The 24,279-nt window shown below is 39.6% G+C and overlaps 1 protein-coding gene across 1 annotated transcript; it reads right to left on the bottom strand.

The window, feature by feature from the left end:
• Positions 1 to 102: 102 nt before the first annotated feature.
• Positions 103 to 23,045, bottom strand: LOC139724473 (chromosome-associated kinesin KIF4A-like). The gene is made up of 27 exons (XM_071635611.1): positions 22,808 to 23,045; positions 21,981 to 22,165; positions 20,881 to 20,967; positions 19,580 to 19,746; positions 19,112 to 19,206; positions 18,319 to 18,438; positions 17,738 to 17,913; positions 17,173 to 17,243; positions 16,511 to 16,565; positions 16,106 to 16,183; positions 15,177 to 15,419; positions 14,311 to 14,535; positions 13,767 to 13,870; positions 12,727 to 12,871; positions 12,388 to 12,498; positions 11,697 to 11,780; positions 11,152 to 11,259; positions 10,370 to 10,513; positions 9,341 to 9,452; positions 8,920 to 9,002; positions 8,042 to 8,212; positions 5,930 to 6,043; positions 5,317 to 5,394; positions 4,644 to 4,742; positions 3,822 to 3,977; positions 2,803 to 2,952; positions 103 to 1,226 (listed from the first exon to the last, which is right to left on the bottom strand). The coding sequence occupies exons 1-27, from the start codon at positions 23,043 to 23,045 to the stop codon at positions 885 to 887; spliced, it is 3,741 nt and encodes a 1,246-aa protein (XP_071491712.1). The 3' UTR covers positions 103 to 884.
• Between the last annotated feature and the right edge of the window lie 1,234 nt (positions 23,046 to 24,279).

The raw sequence follows: 24,279 nt of genomic DNA, 5'->3' as shown, positions 1-24,279 counted from the left end.
ATTGACACATCATGACATTTAATGCAAAAAGATGTTTGTTTTCTATTTAAAGCATTTTCACCTGTGCAGGAATGTATTTCGGCATTTCTTTCCATTATGTTACAGTCTAAAAGAGCACAGAAACTCTGTTTTGCAGATTTCTGAGTACACCTACACCTTGCTTAACTTCACATAGATACATAATCAGTCATTGTCCGTTTTCTCACTTATATTTTGCTACGATAGTCCCACACACACTACCATGACACACATTAAAGTAGAAAGGAGTACTGAACAGTGATATTCTCATGTGCATTTCATACTTGACTATACCTGATGAGGGTCATAAAATCTACTGGCGTTTGAAAAAGAAGGTTGTGACAGTTCTTTTACCACTGGCATACAGTGCACTCCCATTATAACAAACATGGTTATATTCATGAAATTCCGGTTAGAACGGAGTAAGAGTTCAGGCCGCAACATTATCCACTCTATGTTTTCTATTGTTTATTTGTTCTGTCCCAAGGACGTCGTTATGACAGGAGTCCACGGTACTAAAGTGAGATGTTCAGTAGTAACTCTTCACGACAAAGTTCAAATATTGCAAGTAACATGCCACCTTGCATGTTTTTGCCAATCAATTTTTTTCTTTCATGTGTAGGTGTGTGTATTATAAAGCAGAAAACGGAAATCCCCAAATACACAAGATATATAGATAGCAGAACACACACAGCAGCCAAATTTTCCCCAAGTCTGTGCAGCCTAGGAATTTAGAAACATCCACACATAATTCAAGTCATGTGGTCGATACAGTTTATACAGTTCTAGAGTAAGCATTCGAATGCTGAAGCTAAAAAAAAATGCAGGTCACAACTGCCTGGCTTTCAAGAGAAGTCGACTAGATTTCATGCGAGAGGTTTGAAGAAGCTTCCATTGGTGGGATGAAGCTTTCTCTTCCGCTTCATTCCCAGCTCCCCCTCCGTGATCAGCCCTCCAATTCCTTCGGACCTCAGGGAGTCCGATGGTCGCTTGCGGGAGGACGCTTGGGCATTCTCTCTCTTCAGTTTGGCTGGGAGAGGATGCGCATTTTTGGTGGGACCATTGATGGGGGCGAGGATCTTTCGCGACTTGGGCGGGGGAGCAACAAAGTCCCTGGAGTCCGGAGACTCCGTGTCAGTCCTGCTGCTGTCCAGGACAATGGTGGTGTTCATCATATCACTGTTATTGATGGTAGTGCTGCTAGAATTCTGCAAGAAGGGCAAAAAGAAAATCCTTGTCATGATGTGTATCTAATGGGCTAGGAAACTCAACAAAACACATTATTTTACACATGTGGAGATGACATAAGGAATTTTTCTGGCGTAGCTGTCGAGAGAAAATGAGTCATAGAAACGATACGCCAAGACCAATGATTTTGTTTGTTCAATTGGTATAAATACGACGCCCTTGCATCAAACTATGCCTTTGCGTCAAACATTTCTAATATGAACACTGATGCACAATAAAATGAGCCCAGCTTCTTGCATAGAAATAATATTTGAATATCCTGTAGGCACCAGGAACTCCTTTACATGTATGGTCATAACAGAGCACCTCATGATACAGTACTCTACGCATAATCGGGTAGGCTCGGGCGGAGCGTTTCTTACCCGATTAAGCGGAGTACCCGATTAACAGAAGAACACGTCTCATTCACAATTGACACACACACACACACACACACACACACAATGTGTATGTACATCCATTGTATACTGCACCAAACATCTACACCGCTTAACACGCGTGCTTGCACGGCACATTATGCATACCTTACACTTGCTCAGTCATGAGCAATAATAATTGCACTTTTTTATAGACAAATGATATGTCTTCAGAAAACTCTGTCGTTTGACTATTGCTAGACTCCTCGCTAACAAGCAGGCATTTTCCGTAATGAACATGTCTCTGCGTGCACTAGTCACGTAAAACGTCGGGTTACTTTTTGATGAGAAGACTGGGGAAAGCAAAATTGTGGAGCTGGTGCATGGCCTGATTTTTGTTGCAAACTTCTCGTATGGTGAATGTTGTTGCGGAGCAAGGGAGGAGCGCAAATATGTTCAACTCCTGTCTGTTTATGCAATTGTGAGTGCCAGCTACATGTGTAATGTTCGTTTACATGTGGCAAGTCAGTACTGGTACATGTGTTTTCATGTTTAATCACTCCCCAAATGATCGATCTTCTTTGTAAATCAAGCAGAGAATTCGATTAGCCGTGGAAAATTTGGCATTCGTGATTTCTTGAAGTGTTATATCTGCAATAAAATGTGGGTAGAAATTAGATAAGAAGAAAATTATTTACCCATTTATGCGGAGAGGCACCCCGATTATCAGGTAATTTTAATGTGCATTGGAACTGATTTTGACATAACTACCCAATTAAATGGAGTACCCGTTTAAGCGACACCCGATTACGCGGAGAGTACTGTACTATCATTATAGTGTCATTACTGTGCGTTAATGAAATAAGAAGCTCACTATATAGAGTGAATTGTGCATTAAAATTTCCTGATAAATAATCCATACTCCCAGAAATACTGAAGTAATGAAAATCTCATTGTTCCAATATTTCTATGAAGTGTACAAAGGCCTAAATCTTCTCACTTGTCTCGTTGGATTTGAAATTCTGTGGTAATGGCACTATGGTTTTAATAAAGAAAATGACTGAAATGCCTGTGTATTTATGGAAAAACCCATTTCACCACCAACAAAGTACGGTAACCAATGTGGTGTATATTCCAATGTGTATACACACCAGACTTTTGTTCATGCAATGTGACTTACCGCTTCAGTGGGCTGAGAATTTTCATCCGGCCCACCATCCTTCCTGTTCTCGCACTTGGAGGCGTCGCAGCGGCAGTCCTCGCTGCAACCCCGGCCGTTCTTGACGCAGCCACAGACCCGGGAGCGACAGCTGCTCTTGCAGCCGCAGGACTGATTGCTGCTGTTCTGCTGGAATACGTGACAAACATACATTTCGATGGTCAATTACCGCTTCCACAAAAGCCCAGACTGATAGCGGAGAACAATAGTACCAGTGAGTTAACGCTGCCCACATTCATTCATCAAAGTCGGGCAGATTCAAAAAAAAAAAAAAAATCAGGACAATACCTGTGTGTTACAGTGTAATCAACTCAGTGGGCGAAAATTGTTTCCATTTCAGGGAGACTTTTGTATTCTCTTGTCCAGGCAAGAAGTACAGTGTATTGGCTTGCATGATATGAATGGTACAAGGTAGCTTGATATGGTTTATGGCACTAACATTTACATTCACTGGTTCAATCAATAATCTTAGTGATGAGCTTTTTACCTTCATGTGAGGTGGCTGAAATATTTCATCCATTAGGTAACATTAATTAAATGTTAAGAATAATAAATTACTCGGTCGATCGTTTCCTATTATCTGTTTAATCAGCACATCACCTTCTAGTATAGGCCACTCCCATAACAAAGTCCTTGGGACTGGCAATTTGTTTGTTTGTTTTTTGTTATACACTGTATCAAAGTTTTGATATAGTTGAACAGTTAGTATCTAAAGATGTATAGATGATAATATCAGGGCCTGAATTTTCATTATGGCGACTCGTAATGAGAATTTTGCCATAATAGTGCATGTTATAACAGGAGTACATCGTATCATGCATGGCAGAGAGAATAGTTTGAGAAATAATGAGGACTGAATGGGTGTTGAAATGTCATCTTCAAACTGTACTGTATCTAATGTGAAGAAAACTCTTGACACAAACTGAGTTGAGATTCAAACCAGTTCGTTCTCTCACCTTTGAAGACCTCCTTGCCTGAGCAACAACTCTCCGCGTCCGCTTGACGTGGGGTGTCTCGTGCCAGTCGCTGTCTGAGTCGTTGGGCTCGTACTCGGTCTCGCTGTCTGTCAGTTCGTTTTCACTGAACCATTCCTCTATTGTGTAACGCTGATTGCCTTTCTTGGCTGCGGTGGATTTCTGTGTGTCGCGACACAAAATGAAATACCATTTTATCTAAATTACAGTGATTTACAGGAAGCAGTCTCCAAATGACTAGGAATGAGATAACAATGTCATTTATTTTTCTACACAAAGATTAATGATGGAGGACCTCTGTAGCATGTAATGAAGCAAATGAAATGTCTCTTCCATTGGGCTGAATCTTTTTGCTCGATTAATGACGAAAAAAAGACAGGGTAGACGATCTGGGTCCTTCCTTTCTCAGAAACTGCAGTGATAACTCTGAATATAATACAGATTTAATTATCTAGACACCAATGGTTGCCTTTCTTGGCAGATCTGTGCACAGTGAACACAATCTTCTGCCTCATCGCAATGTAGAATTTAGAATCACTCTGCCAAGTATTGATTGTTAATGTTATCCAAACCAATTAAGTGTTAAAGAAATCAAACAATACAAACCTTGGGCAGAAAAGAGCAAGATTAAGTAACAGTTACATATGAAAAAATGTAGTTATCATCAACTGCAACTTGTGAGTAATACCTTTGCATGTTGCTTGAAAGTCTTAAAGGATCAAAATGTGGCAGTATTGTGGCACTATTGATGGCACAGGCAGTTCAACTACTGATTCATCAGCCGATGGGAGTGAGAAATTACATCTCGGGAGCCTGGTGTTTGCATACCTTTTTAGGTTTCGGTGGAGGTAGAGGAGAGGCCTCGGGTGAAGTTAGTACGGGCATCAAGGCAGACTTCTTGCCCTGGTACGAAGCCACTGTCAGTTGCTGTTTGAAGAAGAGGGAACAGACATGTGTCGATGAAAAAGAAGTCAATTCTTTGAACTACCGTTGTGGGAAATTTTGAGAGGAATACATTTGCAATCACTCTGGAGAAATGTGGTGAACTAACGATTTGCTTGTTTTCTTTCATTTATTGTTTGGTTTGTTTGTTTGGTTGTTTTTTTTTTTTGTACCTGTATTTACATCACATTTACATTAGAAAATGAAATATCTTAAGATTCTATTAACCCGTTGAGGACGGACTGATTCTGCTACAACACGCATTTCCCATAGACACACATGCCCGGGTATACTCGGGACTCGTCCTCAATGGGTTAAGGGTCATCCACTCAATAATTTTTAAAACCATATGCCCTCTACAGCTAGGGCTGCTAAATTCCTCCAAATTTCACTAAGTAGATTACATGAAAATAAAAGGTACAGGAGAAATATCACTTGTGCAATGGATTGTAATTCAAAATGTATCTCTAAAGCATGGGAGGGGTGGGGGATGTGGTAGAAAACACCCTTATCTGGTCTATATGCACACCTGTCTAGTCCTCATCATAGTTTCACTCACCTTCTTCAGTTCACTGTTTTCTAGCAAGGTGTCCTGGAGCTGATCATGAATAGTCTTCAGTTCCTCTATCTGCTCCTCCTGTGGAAGAAATGGGATGTAGATGAGAGAAGTGCATAATTTGCATCAGGTGTTCTCTTCAAAAAATTCATGACCACCCTTATAAGGACAGAAAATGATCAACATTTACAACTGAAAGTGCTGATGCACTGACTGATCATAACACCATGTTCTTTGGTATTTGTTGCCTGCCCAACAGAAGGGCCTACATCTTGCGCTTTCGGAAAAATCACGAAAAAATAATGATTACATCAAATGATAACGAGCTTTCAAAACTTTATCGAATTATGTCACAAACAAAAATTCTATTTTGGCTTCTGCCCGGAAGGCGACGATATAGCGATATACATTTGAAAAGGGAAAGAGAGTGAACAGTTTGTGATTGTAGGATGTGCTGCTGTTTGGTTTATTACCCTGTGAACTTTCAATAGGAAGGTTCAAATTCAAAATGATGGTGCTAACATGTGCTGACTAACAGCATTATCTGGGGTCTATTTCACAGCATGCCATCTGGGAAAGCCTTGGGGTAAGACTAGTCATGTGACACTCCACTTACTTGGAAGTGTAGGCGCTGTTGAAGAGCACTCTCATCGTCCTTTTCCTGCGTGTGAGTGCTGGAGTCCTTAGCCTTCTCCGAGGCTACAGACAGCTGAGTCAGTAAGTACAGGATCTATGTGCCAAAGTAAAAGATTGTGGAGGAGCTATTTCATAAGGGGGCACATAGATGATCTACTGTTCATTGCTGATGCAGAGTATAAACTCAGTGAAAAAGGAAGAGTGGGCTGACCTTGTCAAGGAAAAAGGAATACAAAGTTAGATGTATTTTGCAAAGCAGATCTTCTTGTCATAAAGTACAGAATTCTGTGGCATATCTTAAATTTTGCAGGCTGTATTGAAAGCACAGTGACTTTCACATTGAATCAAAGCATTGCACCATTTGTGTGTGTGTGTGTGTGTATGTATTTATAATTACCCTCAATTAAGCATTGATTTCATTGTTTATCAAATGAGCTTAAGGCTGAAAATACTGAAATGCGTGTATATAAGACAATGAATTCAAGGGAGGTTCCAAGAAGTTGTCAGGGAGATACTTGTATGTCACAATCTGTTCCATGACATTTGCTTCTGCAACAATTGCTCCCATGGAATATCTGCACACAAAGCCAAACATAAAAACTACCAACAAACCTAAAACCTTAACCCTAATCCTAATCCTCAAACCAAACTAAACCTAAAACCCTAGATCACAACCTTACCACTAACCCTTTAACCCTATTCTAACTGGGCTATTTGAGACCAAGTTTTTACTTGGGGGGGGGGGGGGGGTCAATTTGACCCCCCCCCCCTTCAGATCTCGGCTGCCGATCGCACGATCGCCGCGAAATTTTGCCTGAAGATAGAGCTGGATGTCAACTCCAAGATTACATGGTCATACAATAGAAAAATATTATCTTTCTATTTTTAATAGATTAATTATGCAAATTTGTGCATGAAATCATATTTTCACCTTTAACTCCATTAAAAAGACTGGAGGATTGCTAAATTTTTGTGTCAGAATTCCTCAAGACACATCACACAATTTTGGAGTACAAAAATAGCGCAATCGAAATCAATTTCTTTTGTTTTTTATTGTTTTGTTAATTTCTTATGTATTTTATTGTTTTTTCGACCTTTTGATTTCTATTGTTTTTTTGCCAAAACTTGTTGCAGGCACTCTTTCAGGCTTATCTACACTAGAATTGATTAATTTCAATGATTAAAAGTTGAAATAATCTAATTTATATCAATTTAACCAAAAAACACAATTTGCATTGGATTTGCACACAATATCGTGAATTTGAGCTGTTTTTTGGTTGACATGCATATGCAAAACATTACGTAACTTCAAAACGGTGTACCCGGACGTCGCAATTTTGGTCTCAAAATATGCGGGATACTTCAATGAAAAAAGTCGGGAAACGACGCGGCAAAATCTTTGCACGTTGCGAAATCGTGGCGCGAAACGTGGAGGGGGGGGGGGGTCAATTTGACCCCCCCAGTTAGAATAGGGTTAAGTCCTTGGAGAAAATGTGACTGGAGCATTTGCCGCAGGAGCAAACCTCGAGTCACCGGCACATTCATCCCTGTGGGCCAACGTGATTCCCAAATCAGGGAGGCTATCTATATTCCACGGTCATGAGAGGGCAAGATATCGGGCACTTTTCAAGGAATATTCAAGTTTTCTGCTCCTACAGAACCAGGGATTGAGACTTTAAAGGCATAACCTACCATTTGCAGATGAAATAAAAACCCAGCTTTAGCGCTTCAAAAATAGTTCTAAAATGTGACTTAGGGATAGAAACAACCAATGTAAAAATTTGAATCAGTATAATTAATGTTGAGTATTGTTAAGCATACAAAATGTGAACAATAATTATAATAAAGATGTTTTTAGACTAAACCGTCTACAGTTACGGTTTATTGAGAAAAATAGTGATATCTCCTTTTATTTTAGGCTTTATTGTAAAATTTTTACATGGTAGGATGTTTTGTGATACAACTGACCTACACATATTCTTCAAATGTGATATCTCAAACATTTTTAAAATCACTGCTCCCAAAGGTAAACTGTGCCTTTAAAGCTCTGTGAGTTATGGATGCGCATGCTCCACCGGTACACCGGTCTCACCTTGTCCTCATGAGCCCGCTGTATCTGTGTCCTTTCCTGCTCGTGGGCCATCTTCAGTTCGCTCATCTCCTGCTCCATCTCCTCCTTATCGCCCCTCGCGTCGTCGATGGACGACTGGAGTTCAGTCATCTTGCTCTGCAGCTGGCCGACCTCCACGCGAGCCATCACGGCCTGGTGTGGGGGAAGGGGATCACGGCAGGGTGAGGGAGAGGCAGATAAGAGGGTTAGAGGGCATGGTATGACTAGGGACCTCAAGCAACACACAGAATGAGCCAAGCATATCAGGTAAATTGAGTATTTATAGCTGGGGATAACAGATGCACTCCATAAAGTAGAATGGACAAGTAGAACTCTCTTTTTCTTTCTTTCTTTCTTTCTTTTTTTCAACCTGTTGAGGATGAGTCCCGAGTATACTTGGGCAAGTGTCTGTGGGAAATGCGTGTTGTAGCAAAATCAGCCAGTCATCAATGGGTTCATGAAGATAGCATGAAGTGGTCATAATTTGGAATGCATTGTGGAGACAAAAGTCATATTTGTAGCACATTTGTGGCTTAAAATGGTCCCTTACCATGACACATCTCTGTTGAGTACCAAAAGCGGCTTAGGCAATAGACTGCGCATACAAGAGTGAGGTGTATGGTCCTTACCGCAATACCTATTCAGTTCTCTTTTGAGGATTTAGCACTACTGATTTCAGAGCAAGATGTGCAATGACTTTAACAAAATGGACGTAATTACAAATTCAAGAAGAAATTAAATTCAGGTACAATAGTACAAGCACACTTCACAGGTTTTGTTTCACTGGCTTTGCAGCATTCGCCATTTGCGAGGGACAAGTGAAACAATTAAGACTGATTTGAATCAAACGAGGGACTTACTGACTCCATGAGCCACTTGATCCCACACTTAGCTTCCAGCATACTGGTGATGTGCTGCCACTTGTTTGCCTGAGACTTCTCATCTAGGACACAGAGAAAAACAGAACAGAAGACATCTTTCAAAGGAGAAAAGCAGGAGGAACAAGCACATGTTGAATACAGTGCACTCCCATTATAACAAATAAGGTTATAACGAAATTCTGGTTACAACAAAATAAAAATTCAGGCTGCAACATTACTGGCTCTTTGTTTGAACAAATTTCGATATGGTAGAAAACTGCCGGTCCCGAGGACTTCGTTATACCGGGAGTCCACTGTATTACAAATTCAAGAAGAAATTAAATTGGTGAAAGTATTCACTCATGCATAAAACAGATTTATCTTAATCAGCATAAATTCACTAAGGATAAAGGAGCCTTACCATGATCGGCGTCCATTATCTTCTGCTGCAGGTCTGAGATCTGGGCGTTGCGAAGCTCGATCTCCGAGTTGAGCTCAGTCAGTCTCGCAGTCACCGACTTGCCCTTCAGTTTCTACCAAAAAAAAAGGGGGGGGGGGATTACTTAACGTAGTTCTCCATGTGAAGAGTTTGTTCGCAAAAACCGATAAGTCCATTTTTGAAGATTTTGAAGTACGGTCTCTTTTTTTATATTGTACACAATAATACCTTTTAAATGATATATTGGTCACTACATATAAAGGTACATTTTTGAAGTTATGGTCAAAAGAAGCAAAAATTTTCTTATTATTCTCTTTATTTTTCTTGACCTTTAATCGCAAATATCTCCATTTGGCAAATATGGACTTATTGGTTTTTGCAAACAAACCCTTCATATGTACATTCCATTGGTATATTAGGTTCATATAAGATTATATTCAGATATATCTTCATATATGATAACTGACCTTCCTAATATTTCTGATAAAGTCAACAAATTTCCAATTTACCCCTGAAAATGCTGAAATGTTACACATGATTATCTAAGTCAGAAGTGGTGAAAGCATCCATTGGAGATGTGTACATTATTATTTTTCCTCCAGTGACATATACAAACAATAGAGAATTGAAAACTGAAAGAAAGGGCTCCTGAATTATAATGAACCAAAATCACAACCAGACCCCCCCCCTTCTAAAAAAAAGTGTGATTAATTTGATAAAACTAAACTTAATCCAATTTGGGCAGAAATATTACTGATTGAAAAGAAATTATGATTTCACATATGGACCAATTTAATGTCATATAGATGAACATATTTGCTTTTAAGCTTCTTGAATGAGTACTACATGAAAATGCAGTAATTTTCGTAATTGTGGCTATAGCTATAGGGTTTATTTATGTGCCACTGAATAAAACTGACTAAAGGTGGAGTTAAAAAGTGACAAAACTGTAAAATCTATAGCCACAATTACTTGAATACAAATAACTAAAACTGTGAAAAAAAAGAATACCTTGCAGGCTGGCTGAGTCATATCACCACTCTCCAGCTCTCGGATGTCCTTGGACAGCAGCTTGCGGTCATTCAGGAGTGACCCAAGGTGTCTCTTGGCTTCATTCACGCTGACCATTACTTCCAACTCGTGATCGATCCATGACTGAGGGGCAGAAGTTCAAATTTCAGAGTTCATTACCACCGGTTTACAATGGAGGGGTGACAAGAACAAATGCCTGTAATATCAGGGCATGGCACTAACTTTTTGTCTGATGGTCCACTTGGGCCACTAAAATCTTCTCATCTAAAATTTTGGTGGCCTGAGAAAGGTTATGTAGTGGCCCGAGTTCGAGCAAGAGTAACAATCTATGTAGAATCTTAGTCGTCCCATCAGATAAATTTGGTTCCCTGACACCAAATTTTAGTGGCCCCGAGCCATCAGGCGACTGCTAATGTCGAGCCCCGGTAATAATGAACTATCCTGAAGTCTGCTCATTGAGAAAGGATGGTGTATCATAGAACATGATGCATTCTGTATAACTTATCTGTTTACTGTGAACTTGAGCTATACATCTTTGCCTGTTGAGCAGATCTATCCATGAGTTCATATAATTATGTTCTAGATTCTATGTAGGTGAGAGACAATAAATTTACTCCAAAACTGGTTTTGACTGACATTAGCAATTCAGAGGTAACATTTGCACAACAATCTGAGAAAAACCTGCCAAGTACAAAAGAAATATTAATGATCACCTTACTGGTGATGTAATATCCTGTGTGGTAGGAATATTGCCAGCTTACCTTTACTCTCTTTCCCATGCCTTCCAGTTGGTTGCCTCCATCCTTCTGGTTCCTGGCAGTCTTCTTCTTCTCCAGAGCTTCTCTCAGACGCTTGTTGGCTGCCGACGCCTGTCATTGGCAGCAAATTAGCAAAATTGAATAGACACTTAATTCCTGTTTGAAGATTCACCTTCCATCTCATCTTCAATGCATAATCTTGTATAATAAAACATATCTGTTTAATTTTCAAGATTTAAAATAAAACTTCTATGTGCATATTCTGTGAGTTTGTTTCAGCAAAGAAAGAAAATACACATAGCATGTACATAAGATACACAAAATAGGCATATCATGACATGAAATATACAATCTAGAACACTGCAGTAAATTGTGTATATCTGTTAATCTGAAGATGTAAAATCAATTATGCAAACTGGGTTACTAACTACCCACAGGACTGTCACATCATTATTTATGATATCATATCGACTATACTTTGCTGAAGATTTTGTTGTTAGACAGTAGGGCAATGCGGAAAGAATACAAGAACAGACATTTCATCTCACCTCTTCCATCTTACGTCTGAGGACATTCTGCGTCTTCTCATGCTGCCGTTCCATCCTTACGAACTCAAACTGACGCTTGCGGTCCTTCAATAAGAGAAACCAAACAATCCGGAACATATGAATTGCACATCTTTCTATGTGGCTTCTTTGATGAGTTAATACCAATGTGAACTCTAGTTAAACAATAATCTGGCATTCATGTCATAAATACTTTGGTTAACAAGAAAAATCAGTCATGATCACACACATGAAGACCTGTCTGATAGCAAATGGGTGAACACAGTGCAGACTGAAAATGATTACACTGGTTTAATTTATCAACTGTATGCAAGCATATACACATGGTTTGCAACCGAAACATATAAACAGAGAAAAAAATCTGAAAAGCACCTGCTTTTATACCAGCACTTAAGGACTGCCAGGGAATAATTATCCCGGCATCGCATCACAATTTGCTATGGATTTTTACACCACTGCTACACAAACTAACTTTTGTGTAGCAGTTTTCTTACATAGAATTGTACAGGATATCATTGAAGATATTTTTCATCAGCTGAAATTGCTAATCAAATTTGAGTTATTAAATTATTAATCATTACAATTATTCCCTGACTGTAATTTGATGAACACTGGTACAACCAGCAATCATTTTTGCTTGTATTTGAAAGTTTTGTGTGGTACAGTTACTCACTTTTGCCTTCAGTTGTAAGACCTCCTTGTCTTTGGCCTGTTTCCACTGCTGGAACTTGGATGTCTCCTCCTTCATCTGTTTCATCAGCCTCACTCGGGCCTGCTTCATGGACTGAGGGAAGCAACAGTACACAGCCATGATCACCAGTGTTTACATGATAGGTATTTGTCATTTTAAATGACAAGTAAACTCATACATAAAGTCATGAACACCTCTAAACATGGTAAAAGTAGACACTTCTTGGCACAATCACGTACAACATGGACAGAAAGCCATAAATATTTGCTTCCGTGTTGTATGTTTATGAAGGAAGACAGGTTTTGCTGCCATTATACTCACTGTTATATCTGTGTTCAGCTTGTTGATTGTAAGGTCACTCCTCTCCTTCAACTTGATGAGTTTGGACTGCGCAGTAATCTTCTTTTTCAGCTCTCCGATCTGAGCCTCTAGCTCCTGGAGTCTCTTTCGGCGCTGTTCACTCAGTCTTTGGGGTGTGGAAGAGAAAAGGATGATAATTACAGCTTTATACAGTGAAACCTTGTTATAACAGGGACAAAAAAAAAAGGACAATTGCCTAATATTACATCAGGTTTCTCATAAAATACAGAAATATAAAGAGTTGGGACCTGGAAAATCACATTGTTACATAAAGAGGGCTGCGTAATATCTGACCTCTTTTTAACCTGTTGAGGATGGGCTGATTTTGCTACAACACACATTTCCCATAGACACCTGTCCCGAGTATATACTCGAGATTTGTCCTCAATGGGTTAACAATGTTCCACTGTACCCCATTAAAAAAATTCTCCTGACTACATGTACTGATTTGTAGGTGATTTTATGTTTCATATCTTATATCAAATACTTCTGAAACAAAAACTCACCATTTTTCTACTTTTGTATTGCATGCTACATACATCAAAGGCAAGATACCAAAACTATGTCACATATTTGATGATTACTTGAAAATCTGATCAATTATACATGACATGCTAGTAAAGCACAAGAAACGATGAGTTGGTGAAACGATGCACAAATCATACATCTGCAAAATTGAGGTCAGAATACACAAAATCAAGTCACAGGGTTTAATGTTATGATGTCTTTGTTGTGTTGGTAGGAATCCCTGAAGACTATATGGTGTACATTGTGGTTGACAATGTAATTGAGCAATTTGTAAGTGTTGAAAATACAATGGACTCCCATTAAAACGAAGTCCTCATGACCGGCAGTTGTTTTTCGTTACATTAAAATTTTGTTATAACCGAACAAATAAAGAACAAAAATACATGATAATGATGTGTCCTGAATTTTTACCTTGTTGTAACCGGAATTTCGTTATAACTGTGTTCATTATAACGGTAGTGCACTGTACTTACTTGTTGCTTGCTGAGTTGGCCTTGGTGGCTGTCAGTTCGTGACTCAGCGTATCTCTCTCCCTGAGCAATGTGTTGACTTGGTCTTCCAGCTGTTTCATTGTGGTCTGTAAGTAAAATCCCATTAAAGCATGATTTATAGTAACTACATATAATAGTCATTTATAAAATTCATGTACCCCATGTTCACTGTAATTAATCACTTTCTCAGAAAATGGGCACAAAATTATAGCAAGAAGCCAACATTACAACACATTAAATATGAAAGAGCATTTACTTTGTTTAATTTCTTGATCACCATTGACCAACAATCCTATAAATTTCTTCTGAAAGATTTCTTTGTATTTAAAGCTCTCATTCAATATGGTTCACGGTCATCAATCAATAGCAATGTTTTTAAAATCTTCTTCAACAGAGAGACTGGTTAAAGTTGACCACAAGACACCAATGCCTAGAAATACATTGTAATTGCACAATGCTTCTTCTATCTGGAGACTAGATTTTTTTCTCCTGTTCCTCTCTCCATGTTGTTTATTTTTTTCCTCACCTCGTACTGAATTCTCATGACCGCCATCTTTTCGTCGCTCTGGCCCATCTTCTGGGCCAGTTCCTGCTTCATGGCCAGGGCCTGGTTCAGCTCGTGGAGCTCCCTACTCAAGGCCGCCTGGCGCAGGGTGTGGGTTTTGGTCACGTCCGGTGTGGTCGTCCCTTCGCCCTCGGATTTGGGCTGGCCCTCCGGGGAAGAGTCACCGTTTGTTGGTGATGTGGCAGTCTGATGGGATGATGGGGACAAGGGACGAAAGTGAACCATTAACGAAATACAAGAGTATCACTTGTCTGTGTAGCGCTCGAGAATTGTTCAAAGCAAGGACATAAACTGTCTTGCAATCTTGATTTAACAACACAAAATATGTTGTCATTAATAGTTGCCACCAACATCAACATTATCTTGCTTCTGCCATTCCTGACAGCATCCAAAAAACTGTGCTGGTGCTAATGTTCTGATGAAGTGACAAGTCCAGATTTTCAAACTTACGCTGCAAATGCACAAACAGAAAATTTATGATTCCACCGCACTCAAAGTACTTTTGGATTTGACTTAAGATGGTGGGTTGACTGTACTTCTGTTCTAATAATGCTGTATATTCACAGACTGGACATGCTGAATCAGAGAAAAGAAATCTTACTCTGCCACAGAATATTCATATAAACGATAAGCAATGATTCATTTTGATGAATTTTTCATAAAATATAAATGTAAGGGAATCATACTGAAATAGGGAAATTTGATTTCTGTAATAAGAGGAAAAGCTGGAAACTACAATCTTTGGTCATTTGCCTTTGAAAGTTGGCATGATTGGATCAATATAGTGAATACAGCAACAGGTAGAAGAGATCTACACCCCCACTCACCGCTGGTCTAGAGCCTGGGTCTCCATATAATGTCTCTGCGTTATCGTCCTCCCGTTGGTTCTCTGCCTGGAGTTCCTGGATCTTCTTCTGGAGGTCCTTCATGAATCCCAGCTGCTGCTGGACCTTGGCTGTGTCCGGTTGGCCCTCCTCGGTCACCGTCATGTCCAGGGCTCCGATGCTCATGTCCGCCCTGGCCCGTAACTCCTCCAGCTTCTGACGCAGTTTGTCTTTGGACATCTCAGCCTTTGTAAAGACAGAAGTATCATACCAGGTAATCAATTATTATCTTTTATCCTGCATTGTTATAGGTAAGAAAGAAAGGGGAAGTGACAACAAGCACATAGAAAATTAAATGGATGCTCAACACTTTATTTTTGTGTTATCAAGATCACCACCAGGAAAAGAGAAGGGTACTACCCTTAGCAAACATACCACCATGATCTTTAACCATTAAAAAAGCATCCAAAAACACATATAATTCCATTATCTCAAACTAGCAGTCAAAAGAATGTAAGGTAAAGGCCCTTCAACACGAATAGATGAAAGTAGCCCTATTTTGTTTAAACATGCAACCCCTCAAGCACGAGGTGGACTTTCCTGGCATCAATTTTCTGGCAGGCACATATAGCACATCTGTAAGCAAGTACACTTGAATCTACAGTCTGTATCATACACAGGATGACAGTCATATTACAAACATGGGCCACAATACAAATCAGCATACACAACCCAAAATCAAACAACTAATATGATCCTCCCTCTCAAGACTAAAAAGTCAAGTTTGTACTTGAACTGCAATGCATTTCCCGCTAACCTGTACGACATTCAGCACAAATGGCATGAAAACTTTGCAAAACCAGAAATTGTCATCAATCTCCAGAGAGATTGCGAGTTGGCGAGAAGAAACCTGTCCTTATTGAAGACCTTACCAGGATTAATTTTTCACAGAGCTGGGTAGTCTGGTCCACAGATGCCTGAAGTTCCTGTGACAGTTTGCCATTCTCCTCCTGTGGAAAACAAATGAGATGATAAATGCTCATCAAACAGCAGCAGATATGTCCACTGAAATTATCTATCATTCAATAAAATTAAACTAAATCCTCAATGAGTGCAGTCATCACAGCATGAAATTGTAACGGGAGTTCCTCACTGTGTTGCATTACGAGCAGTGTATTCAATACACATGTTAGTCACCCATGAGCTTTCCAATATTGAAGAACAAATGAAAGGATGAAGTGTATGAATAACATATGATGTGGATTAATCTTGAACTTGAGTTCTTCATGCAAAGCCTTACACTCAAATAAGACATAGATATTGTTCTATATATTTACCTCCAACTTCTTGTTTCTGTCCAACAATGTTCTCAGGTCAGCACTGCCTTCCAGGCTGGACAGATCAAAGGGGAAAAAATGATAAAGTCATAGTAGATGAGGAGATAAATGATGTGAGTGAAAATCATCTTGATTTTCAACACACTTCTCATCAGCTCCTCCACCATTAACCCGTTGAGGACAAGTCCTAAGTATACTCGGCAAGTGTCTATGGGAAATTTGTGTTGTAGCGAAAAGCCCGTCCTCTATGCGTTAACAAAATTAAGTCCTGGAGTTGTTTTACGGTTGAAATTACCATCTTGCATTCACTAACTTGGCTTCTCTGAATTTGACTGCATACAGTATCTTATATTGGGGAAATGCATAGATGGAACAGACAGTAAATCCATTAAATCTGCAAAAGATCAGAAAAGATATTTGCAAAAATTTGCCAACTCAAGAGGGAAACAGAATCTTTCACCTCCTTAACATGTGTTGCCAATCTAAATATCAGATGTTAAATTAGCATTTAGGAAGCTTTTGAAAATTCTGCTACCAAAACAATTACATGTGAACAACAAAGGGCTACCATATGCAATAGAAGTTCTGCCCATTAATAAAATATTATTGTGACATTAGTACTGGTATTCAATGCTATCAAATGAATACAGACATGCATTTACCTTAGACCGCCCGGTACCCCCTCTCCATTGAGAATCTTGCCTTGAAGTAGTTGAATTTGGAGTTGCTGGACCTGCACAGAAACAATTTCAAAACAAGGACCTCTCAATAATCTTTATGAGGTTGAAATCAGTCAACATTACAATACAACTATGTATGGAATGCAGTGCACTCCTGTTATAATGAACACGCTTTTAACAAAATTGTGGTTACAACGTAAAAGTAAAAATTCAGGCTGCAACATTATCCACTCTAGATATATTTCTATTGTTTATTTGTTCAGTTATAATGAAATTTTGATATAACAAAAGAAAACTGCTGGTCAGGAGGACTTTGTTATAATGGGGGTCCACTGTATGTAGCAATGAGTATCGAAAACTATATGAAGTCATGCCTATAAAGAGGGCTACCCCTTCCATTTCATAATGATAAAGAAGAAAAGAAAAATCATCCATTCATTTTGTCAATGTGTTCAGAATAATCTACTTTTGGCCCATCAGTGGCTCAATCGCTATCACTCTCGAAGGGTCTGGCACCACAACATGGAGTGAAGTCATCACCCCTCACCTGCTGTTTAAGCCTGGCTAGCTCTGCTGTCTGTGGATCTCTGTTAACGATGGGTTTGTTCTTGATGCGCCTGGCCCTGTCGGCATAGCGGAGTGTGTTCAGAGTCTCCTCCAGGTTAGAGTCGGCTGGACTGACACACGCAATCATCACCGTCTGGCTGTTACCGCCGAGAGAGTCTGGACATTGATATAACAAACAGTTTTCAACTGGAGCAGACTAAGTTAAACAAGCAAAGCATTCTAGTGTCATGTAATCTATGTTTTTTTCTGGAACATTGGAAGGAAATATATGTGGTTCACATACACCAGGATACAAACGATTTCAATGAAACAGAATAAGACACAGCATAATTATGAAGTGTATCAGCTGGTACGTAGCAGCTTCTTGTTTCCTTTTTGAAATGTTTTGTTACTGAACAATGCTTAAGGATCAAAATCAGCAAAATTTGGTTTCTACTACCCGGCAGTGACAGCAAGCATATCTCGGTTTCACAGGATTTCAAGCTCACAGGTGAAAGGGAGATGTTTATCATTTGTGTAAGCTTGACAACACCACAAAGACCTGCAGCTTTGTATTCTTACCTTGTAGGAGTCTTGTGAGCTTTGAGTCCCTGTACGGGACGTGGGCTTTGCGGCCATTTTCATCTCCTAGGGCACTAATGACATTACCAAGGGCAAGCAGCCCCCGATTGATGTTAATACCTGATCAGAGGGGCAAAATGCACAACAGAAGTCAGTTTACAAAATGACAAAACGTTCTATGTTGCTTCATTCAAAATGTGTTCCATGATTTACAATAAATGTAAATAAACAAATAAATATAATGCCTTAAAAACAAATGTAATCAAGAAACAGTCAAATAAAAATGTTTCATGTCTAATTCAGGGCTCGACACAAACTTTTCCTCTGGTGACCCATTTGGGCCGCTGAAATCTTTTGAATTGAAATTTTGGTGGCCTGAGAAAGAAATATATTGACCCACAATAAAATGAAACATAACAATTTATTTTGAATTTTAGTTGCTTGATCACGCCCTGAAGAGATAAACTTTTTGGAAATTTGGTGGCCCAGCATCAATTCTTAGTGGCCCCGGGCCACCGCTGACGTCAAGTCCTGTAACTGGCAGAATAGGCTCAAGAGGTCAATGGGTAAAGTGAGTATACAACTGCATGCAGAAATGCATTCTCAAGTTTAAAATATTCTCATATGGAGGAAAAACATGTCTGAAACTCAAAAGAAAAAGAAGATAAAATCAAGTCCCGTATATTTCCTTCTAGCGTCATACTCTTCTGCACATAACAGAACACTATGGCACCATTACAACATCATTTACTTCCATATGGGACAGAGTCTGACTACCCCATATGTGACTAACCTTCCTTTAGCCGTTCTCCTTGGGCCTGGGTGCGTTTAGCTCGCTCTGACCCAGCCAGATCTACCAGATGGAACTTGGCATGGCAGCAGGACTCGCTGCAGAGCAGGTTTTAAGATAGATACGGACAGAAACAATGTTGTCATTAACCAGTGATTTTATGTACCTTCTCAGAAGGAATAAATTTCTTGATGAATTCAGAGAGAATAAGAGTTATTTTCCAATCACCATAAAAAGTACATTAATTATCAACAAAATGTGCTCACTATTCACTGTCAAATGTTGAGATCCGAGTAGACAATTTGAATATTGATCTTTACAACATTAAACAAATCTAAGGCACATCTGAAAACTGCTGCAGGGTTTGTGGCTGCAGGTGACGAGTTGAAAAAAAAAAAAGAATGAGGTCAAAATTAGTACGACATGGAAAAGATGGATAAATGGATATCCCTTAGGTACTATGATATTCACCTTGAGTCTTTCTGCTGGAGATCAACATAGATGGTGAAGATGGCATGGGAACGACTGGACTGTAGGTTCATGGCTGTGGAGCCTGTTGTTCTACCAACAGATCCCTTCTCCAGGCAACGGAACATGTCAGCTGCACTTTCCACAACCACCTCTGACAGGCCAGCAACCTATTATTCATCAACCAGAAATTGAGACAAAACACTTTAGAAACTGTGATCATAAAGCTGCAAACAGCTGACCATGGAGACATTGAGTAGTTATGGTCTTGTTGAAAAATCAACTAAGGGGCTACTTTATAGACAGTGCATCATGTGAAGTTGGTTTAATATGATACATTTACCTTCAAAACAAAACAAATAAAAGGAAGGTCATTTCAAAACCATCGATGCTACAGAAGTGTCATCACCAGATGATACTATCAAAATATTGCAAAACTTGAAACAATGATGATGGGGCACAGTTGCAAAAGGGGCACAGTTGCAAAAAGTATTTGCCCCACAGACCCAAAAGGGTAATACAAGAAGGGCTACTCCATATTTTACCAGGCAAGAACTGGTCTAGGTTTGTGTGACTTCAAAATCCAGTTTGCCATGAATGAAATGACCAACGGAGCTTTAAAGGACAAGTTCACCTTCATAAACATAAGGATTGAGAGAATGTAGCAATATTAGTAGAACACATCATTGAAAGTTTGAGGAAAATCGGACAATCCGTTCAAAAGTTATGAATTTTTGAAGTTTTTGTGCAGTAACCGCTGGATGAGAAGACTACTGCAGTGTGTGAAAAACTTAGATGTCACATGCGTACAACAATATAAGGAAAATATAAAGAGAATTTCACAAAATTTCATCATATGAAAAAAGTACACATTCCCCCGACTCGTTACCGACAAATGTTATGGGTAATATTATTCCCCCTGCCTTTAGAAAGAGGCAAGTCAAGTGCTCTTTTATTATGCGAAAAAAGTGAAAATATGTTGAATTTTCTTTATATTTTCTTTATACTGTTGTACGCATATGACTCACAAGCTGTAGTAGTCTCCTCATCCAGCGGTTCCAAAACAGAAATTTTAAAAATGCATAACTTTTGCATCGATTGTCCAATTTTCCTTAAACTTTCACTGATGTGTTCTACTAATATTGTTGCATTCTCTCAATCCTTATGTTTATGAAGGTGAACTTGTCCTTTAATGGGCTTATTTTCATTTAGATTAGCTCAAAGCCAGTCATCAGTCATTTTCGGATGAGAATGCCTGATCTTGTTTTCACTGTCTCACCAACCACTTAGTACAGTCTGCTTACCCTGATTCCTCCAGCAATGTCTTCTCGGATGGCCAGTGACTCTTTCTTCTGAGGCATGAGCAGATCGTTGATGTCTTCCTTATAAATCTGAGAAAAGTAAATTCATCATCAGAAAAAGGAGAGGGAACAAAAAGAAAATTAGGACAGTTGTTTTACTGACAGAAAGCAATTCTGACCTCCCAATAGCATAAATACTTATGGAAAATACGACCAGAACTTAAAAGCATTGCTTGTTCCTATAAAGGCTACTCAACCTTTTTATTTTTTTTACAAAGTCATGTAAGTTTCAATAGTCAATAACAGAAAAGCTGATTACAAAAAAATAGTGCAACAAAGAGTCTTATATTGTAATCTCCAAAATGTTTCATATTCAGTCTAAGTGAGTCTGTAAATTGCAAAGGCCCTGTCACACTGCAATATGATGTATAGAGCTTAGAACAATGGTCAATGTGTTTGAAATTTTAGGCTTACATGTTGGCAGAAATTATCATTTGTTTGTGACGTGTTTGGCATGACCTACATTGTATTCATTAGCAGTTTGTTGAGGTAGCCCCCCCCCCCCCTTCAAGAAAAAAATTGTTTGAACTTGTCATTTAAAGGCATGTCGCAAAAGAAAGGTTGCATGGACGGATTCGCTCACCATGAAATGCCTACTAAGATATATGCATTGGCAACATTTTATCAATGACACAACAAATCACAGCCTTGACACAGATCGGATATACATTTACATATCACTGTACCTAATGTCAAAAAGATAACAGAAGCACAAGACTGATCAATGTGCTATGAAAAACAGATTTTGGCAGAGAATTTGAGTGAATTTGAGCCTACTTGACAAAGCATACACGCTTTGTCAAGTTTTGATTTTAAAATATCTGTGTCAGGATTAGTTTGCTCTATACACTGCAGCTGCAGTATGACAAGATCTTGAAACAAATGCGCTTTGCACCAACAAAAATAATATCTGACGAACATTTGTAATGTCTGCAAACAAAAGACATTGATCATGTTACCAGTGGAATATTACTCTTGTGAGGTTAAAGAGAAGAGTAGTCAGCCTGATATGACAGTAACCCCTGGCCTTCATGACTGCTCACCTCAAGGTAAGACACCTTCAGGATGATTTCCACGTCCTTCTTCTCCTCAATGTCACGGAATATCCGTCTGATGACCCTTGGGATGACCCCCATGTTGACCTCGTCCGTCATGTTGTAGGCATTGCCCATAGCGTAGGTCTTTCCAGAGCCTGTCTGGCCATAGGCTAAGACTGTGGCGTTGTAGCCTGCCATGGATATACAAATTGTAAGATAGATTACATGCACAATAATCTGCATCACTGTTCACTTACAGTATGACAGATAATCCATCCAGGATATTTTGCAGTGTATGAGGTTCTGGTAGCAAGAGCACAATGGGGGGGAGGGGGGGGGGGGCAGCTCGACATGCCTTTTGCATTCATATGCATCTCTTTCATCAATAATAATGACAATCAATACTTTTTAACATCAGATTCCCAAACCAATACCATCCAAACCTCTATCTAAAAATGGAAATAGAAAGTTTCAAAAACTTCAAAATATAGTAAAGGCTTACTTCACCAACCTTACATCTACACCTCATGGATCAATCATTTAGTTCTAACAAAATTGTAGGTCTTACTATCTACAGAGCTTGTGAAACTTCAATTTGAAACCAAAAACTTGCAATGAAGATAATATCGGATTAGCAAGTAATATAATAGACTTTAATCATACACAATTTGTACAAAGCAAACTCTATTTTCCATCCTCAAATATAACTCTTACTGCCAGTCAACACCTGAAGGTCAAATCAAACCAGTTCTAACCTGGCTTCTAACTTAAATCTAAGTTAAATGGCATTACTCAAATTGTGTCCCAACTTCACTCCTGAAATTCACACGGACCTTTGAAGAGACCATCAACAAGATTATCCACCACCCTCTTGTACACCATCTCCTGTGGGTCCTCCGGCTTGAAGACGTAGTCATAGGTGAAGGCCTTGTCCTTGCCCAGGACCACCTGTGGCTCTCCCGGTGTGAATGACAGACATGGCTGGCATCCCTCTGACACCTCCTTGGGTATGAGAGGTCGGGAGCGAAGAGCAACTCGTACACTGATGTCTTTCCCTTGCTCCTCTGGCATGGTTTTTTGGATGACTCCTGTGGAAATTATGGTAAAAATAATTTAAAAAAACCAACAAACAACAAACTATTCAATAGTGCAGTGGCTGCGCTTGTGTGAATGGGCTTTTGTAAATGAGGGTGTGAGTAAAAATCCATCTGCAGTCTAACTGCCATTCGATACCAACACGAACACTAACACTGAACAGGATATGGTCAACATTGACCGAAAGATCAGTCTGTAGGTTTCCCATTCACCGAGTGTATCTGGTCGTCGGGGATATGTTCCGCGGAGAGTGCATGCTGGCAGGGAAAGCAAGCGTAATTACGCTCTTTTCAGAGCGATTTGCACTCTCCGTCGTGATTGGCTGCCGGTACATATTCTGTAATTTACCCCACTGCACTGGTTAGCCTGTAACAGTTAGTAGTCTATCCTAGGCTTTTTTAGCTTGTCATCAGAGCTTGGAGAAGGCTTCCAGACCATACAATGGCCAATGTCATGGTCATGGCAATGCACCGATGGGGCAGATTTAGCCCGACCAGCAACCAGACGCTGCACCATGCTTCGACAGGGAAGAATGTGCACTGTAGAACTCTAAGCGTTATAGAAGTTAGGGCAGATTAATATGATTATCGTTAAGGTTAAACTAACCCCGGGACGCTCCGTATACACAGTTACACACTGTGGGAGCCAACACTGCGTGTTGGGGCTGGTCGCAGTTAAGGTTAAACAGTTTTTTTCCAAGGAGGGGGTTTAAGGGTTGAGCTGGGTATTGCAAAGTGAGTGAGAGCAAAGCGAGTGGGGGGGGGGGGAGGGTGTGGGAGGGGGTATCCCCCCTCCGACAGTAGGGAGATTTTCAATTTTTAGGATTGCCAGCTTGCAATTTTAAGCATATTAATTACTTTGCATGCTCTATTTTCTCTCTCTCTCTTTTTTTGCCAAACATATATACAATGTATATATATATATATATATATATATATATATATATCTTTTTTTTTTGGGGGGGGGGGGGGGTTGGTGCAGCCCCACCCACGCCCCAAGCGCGGTGGAACATGTCTGGTTTGGGGGAGGGGGGGGGCAAATTTCGACGGGGATGGGCACATTGACGTGATGGTTTGAGATCCTCGGCGAGGGAGCGAAGCGACCGAGCGGGGGGAGGGGGAGTACAAAAGTCGCGTTTATAGAGCATTTAAAAGCAAATTTCTAGGAAATTAAAAAGTGGATAGAATCATTTGCAAATGACTATGATTAT

This window comes from Diadema antillarum, unplaced genomic scaffold, assembly GCF_040938485.1.
Source record: "Diadema antillarum isolate AM-2024a unplaced genomic scaffold, OU_Dant_1.0 scf00000215, whole genome shotgun sequence".
Lineage (NCBI taxonomy): Eukaryota > Metazoa > Echinodermata > Echinoidea > Diadematoida > Diadematidae > Diadema > Diadema antillarum.
Note: the sequence above shows the minus strand (reverse complement) of the source record. Positions and strands in the feature narration are given on the sequence as shown.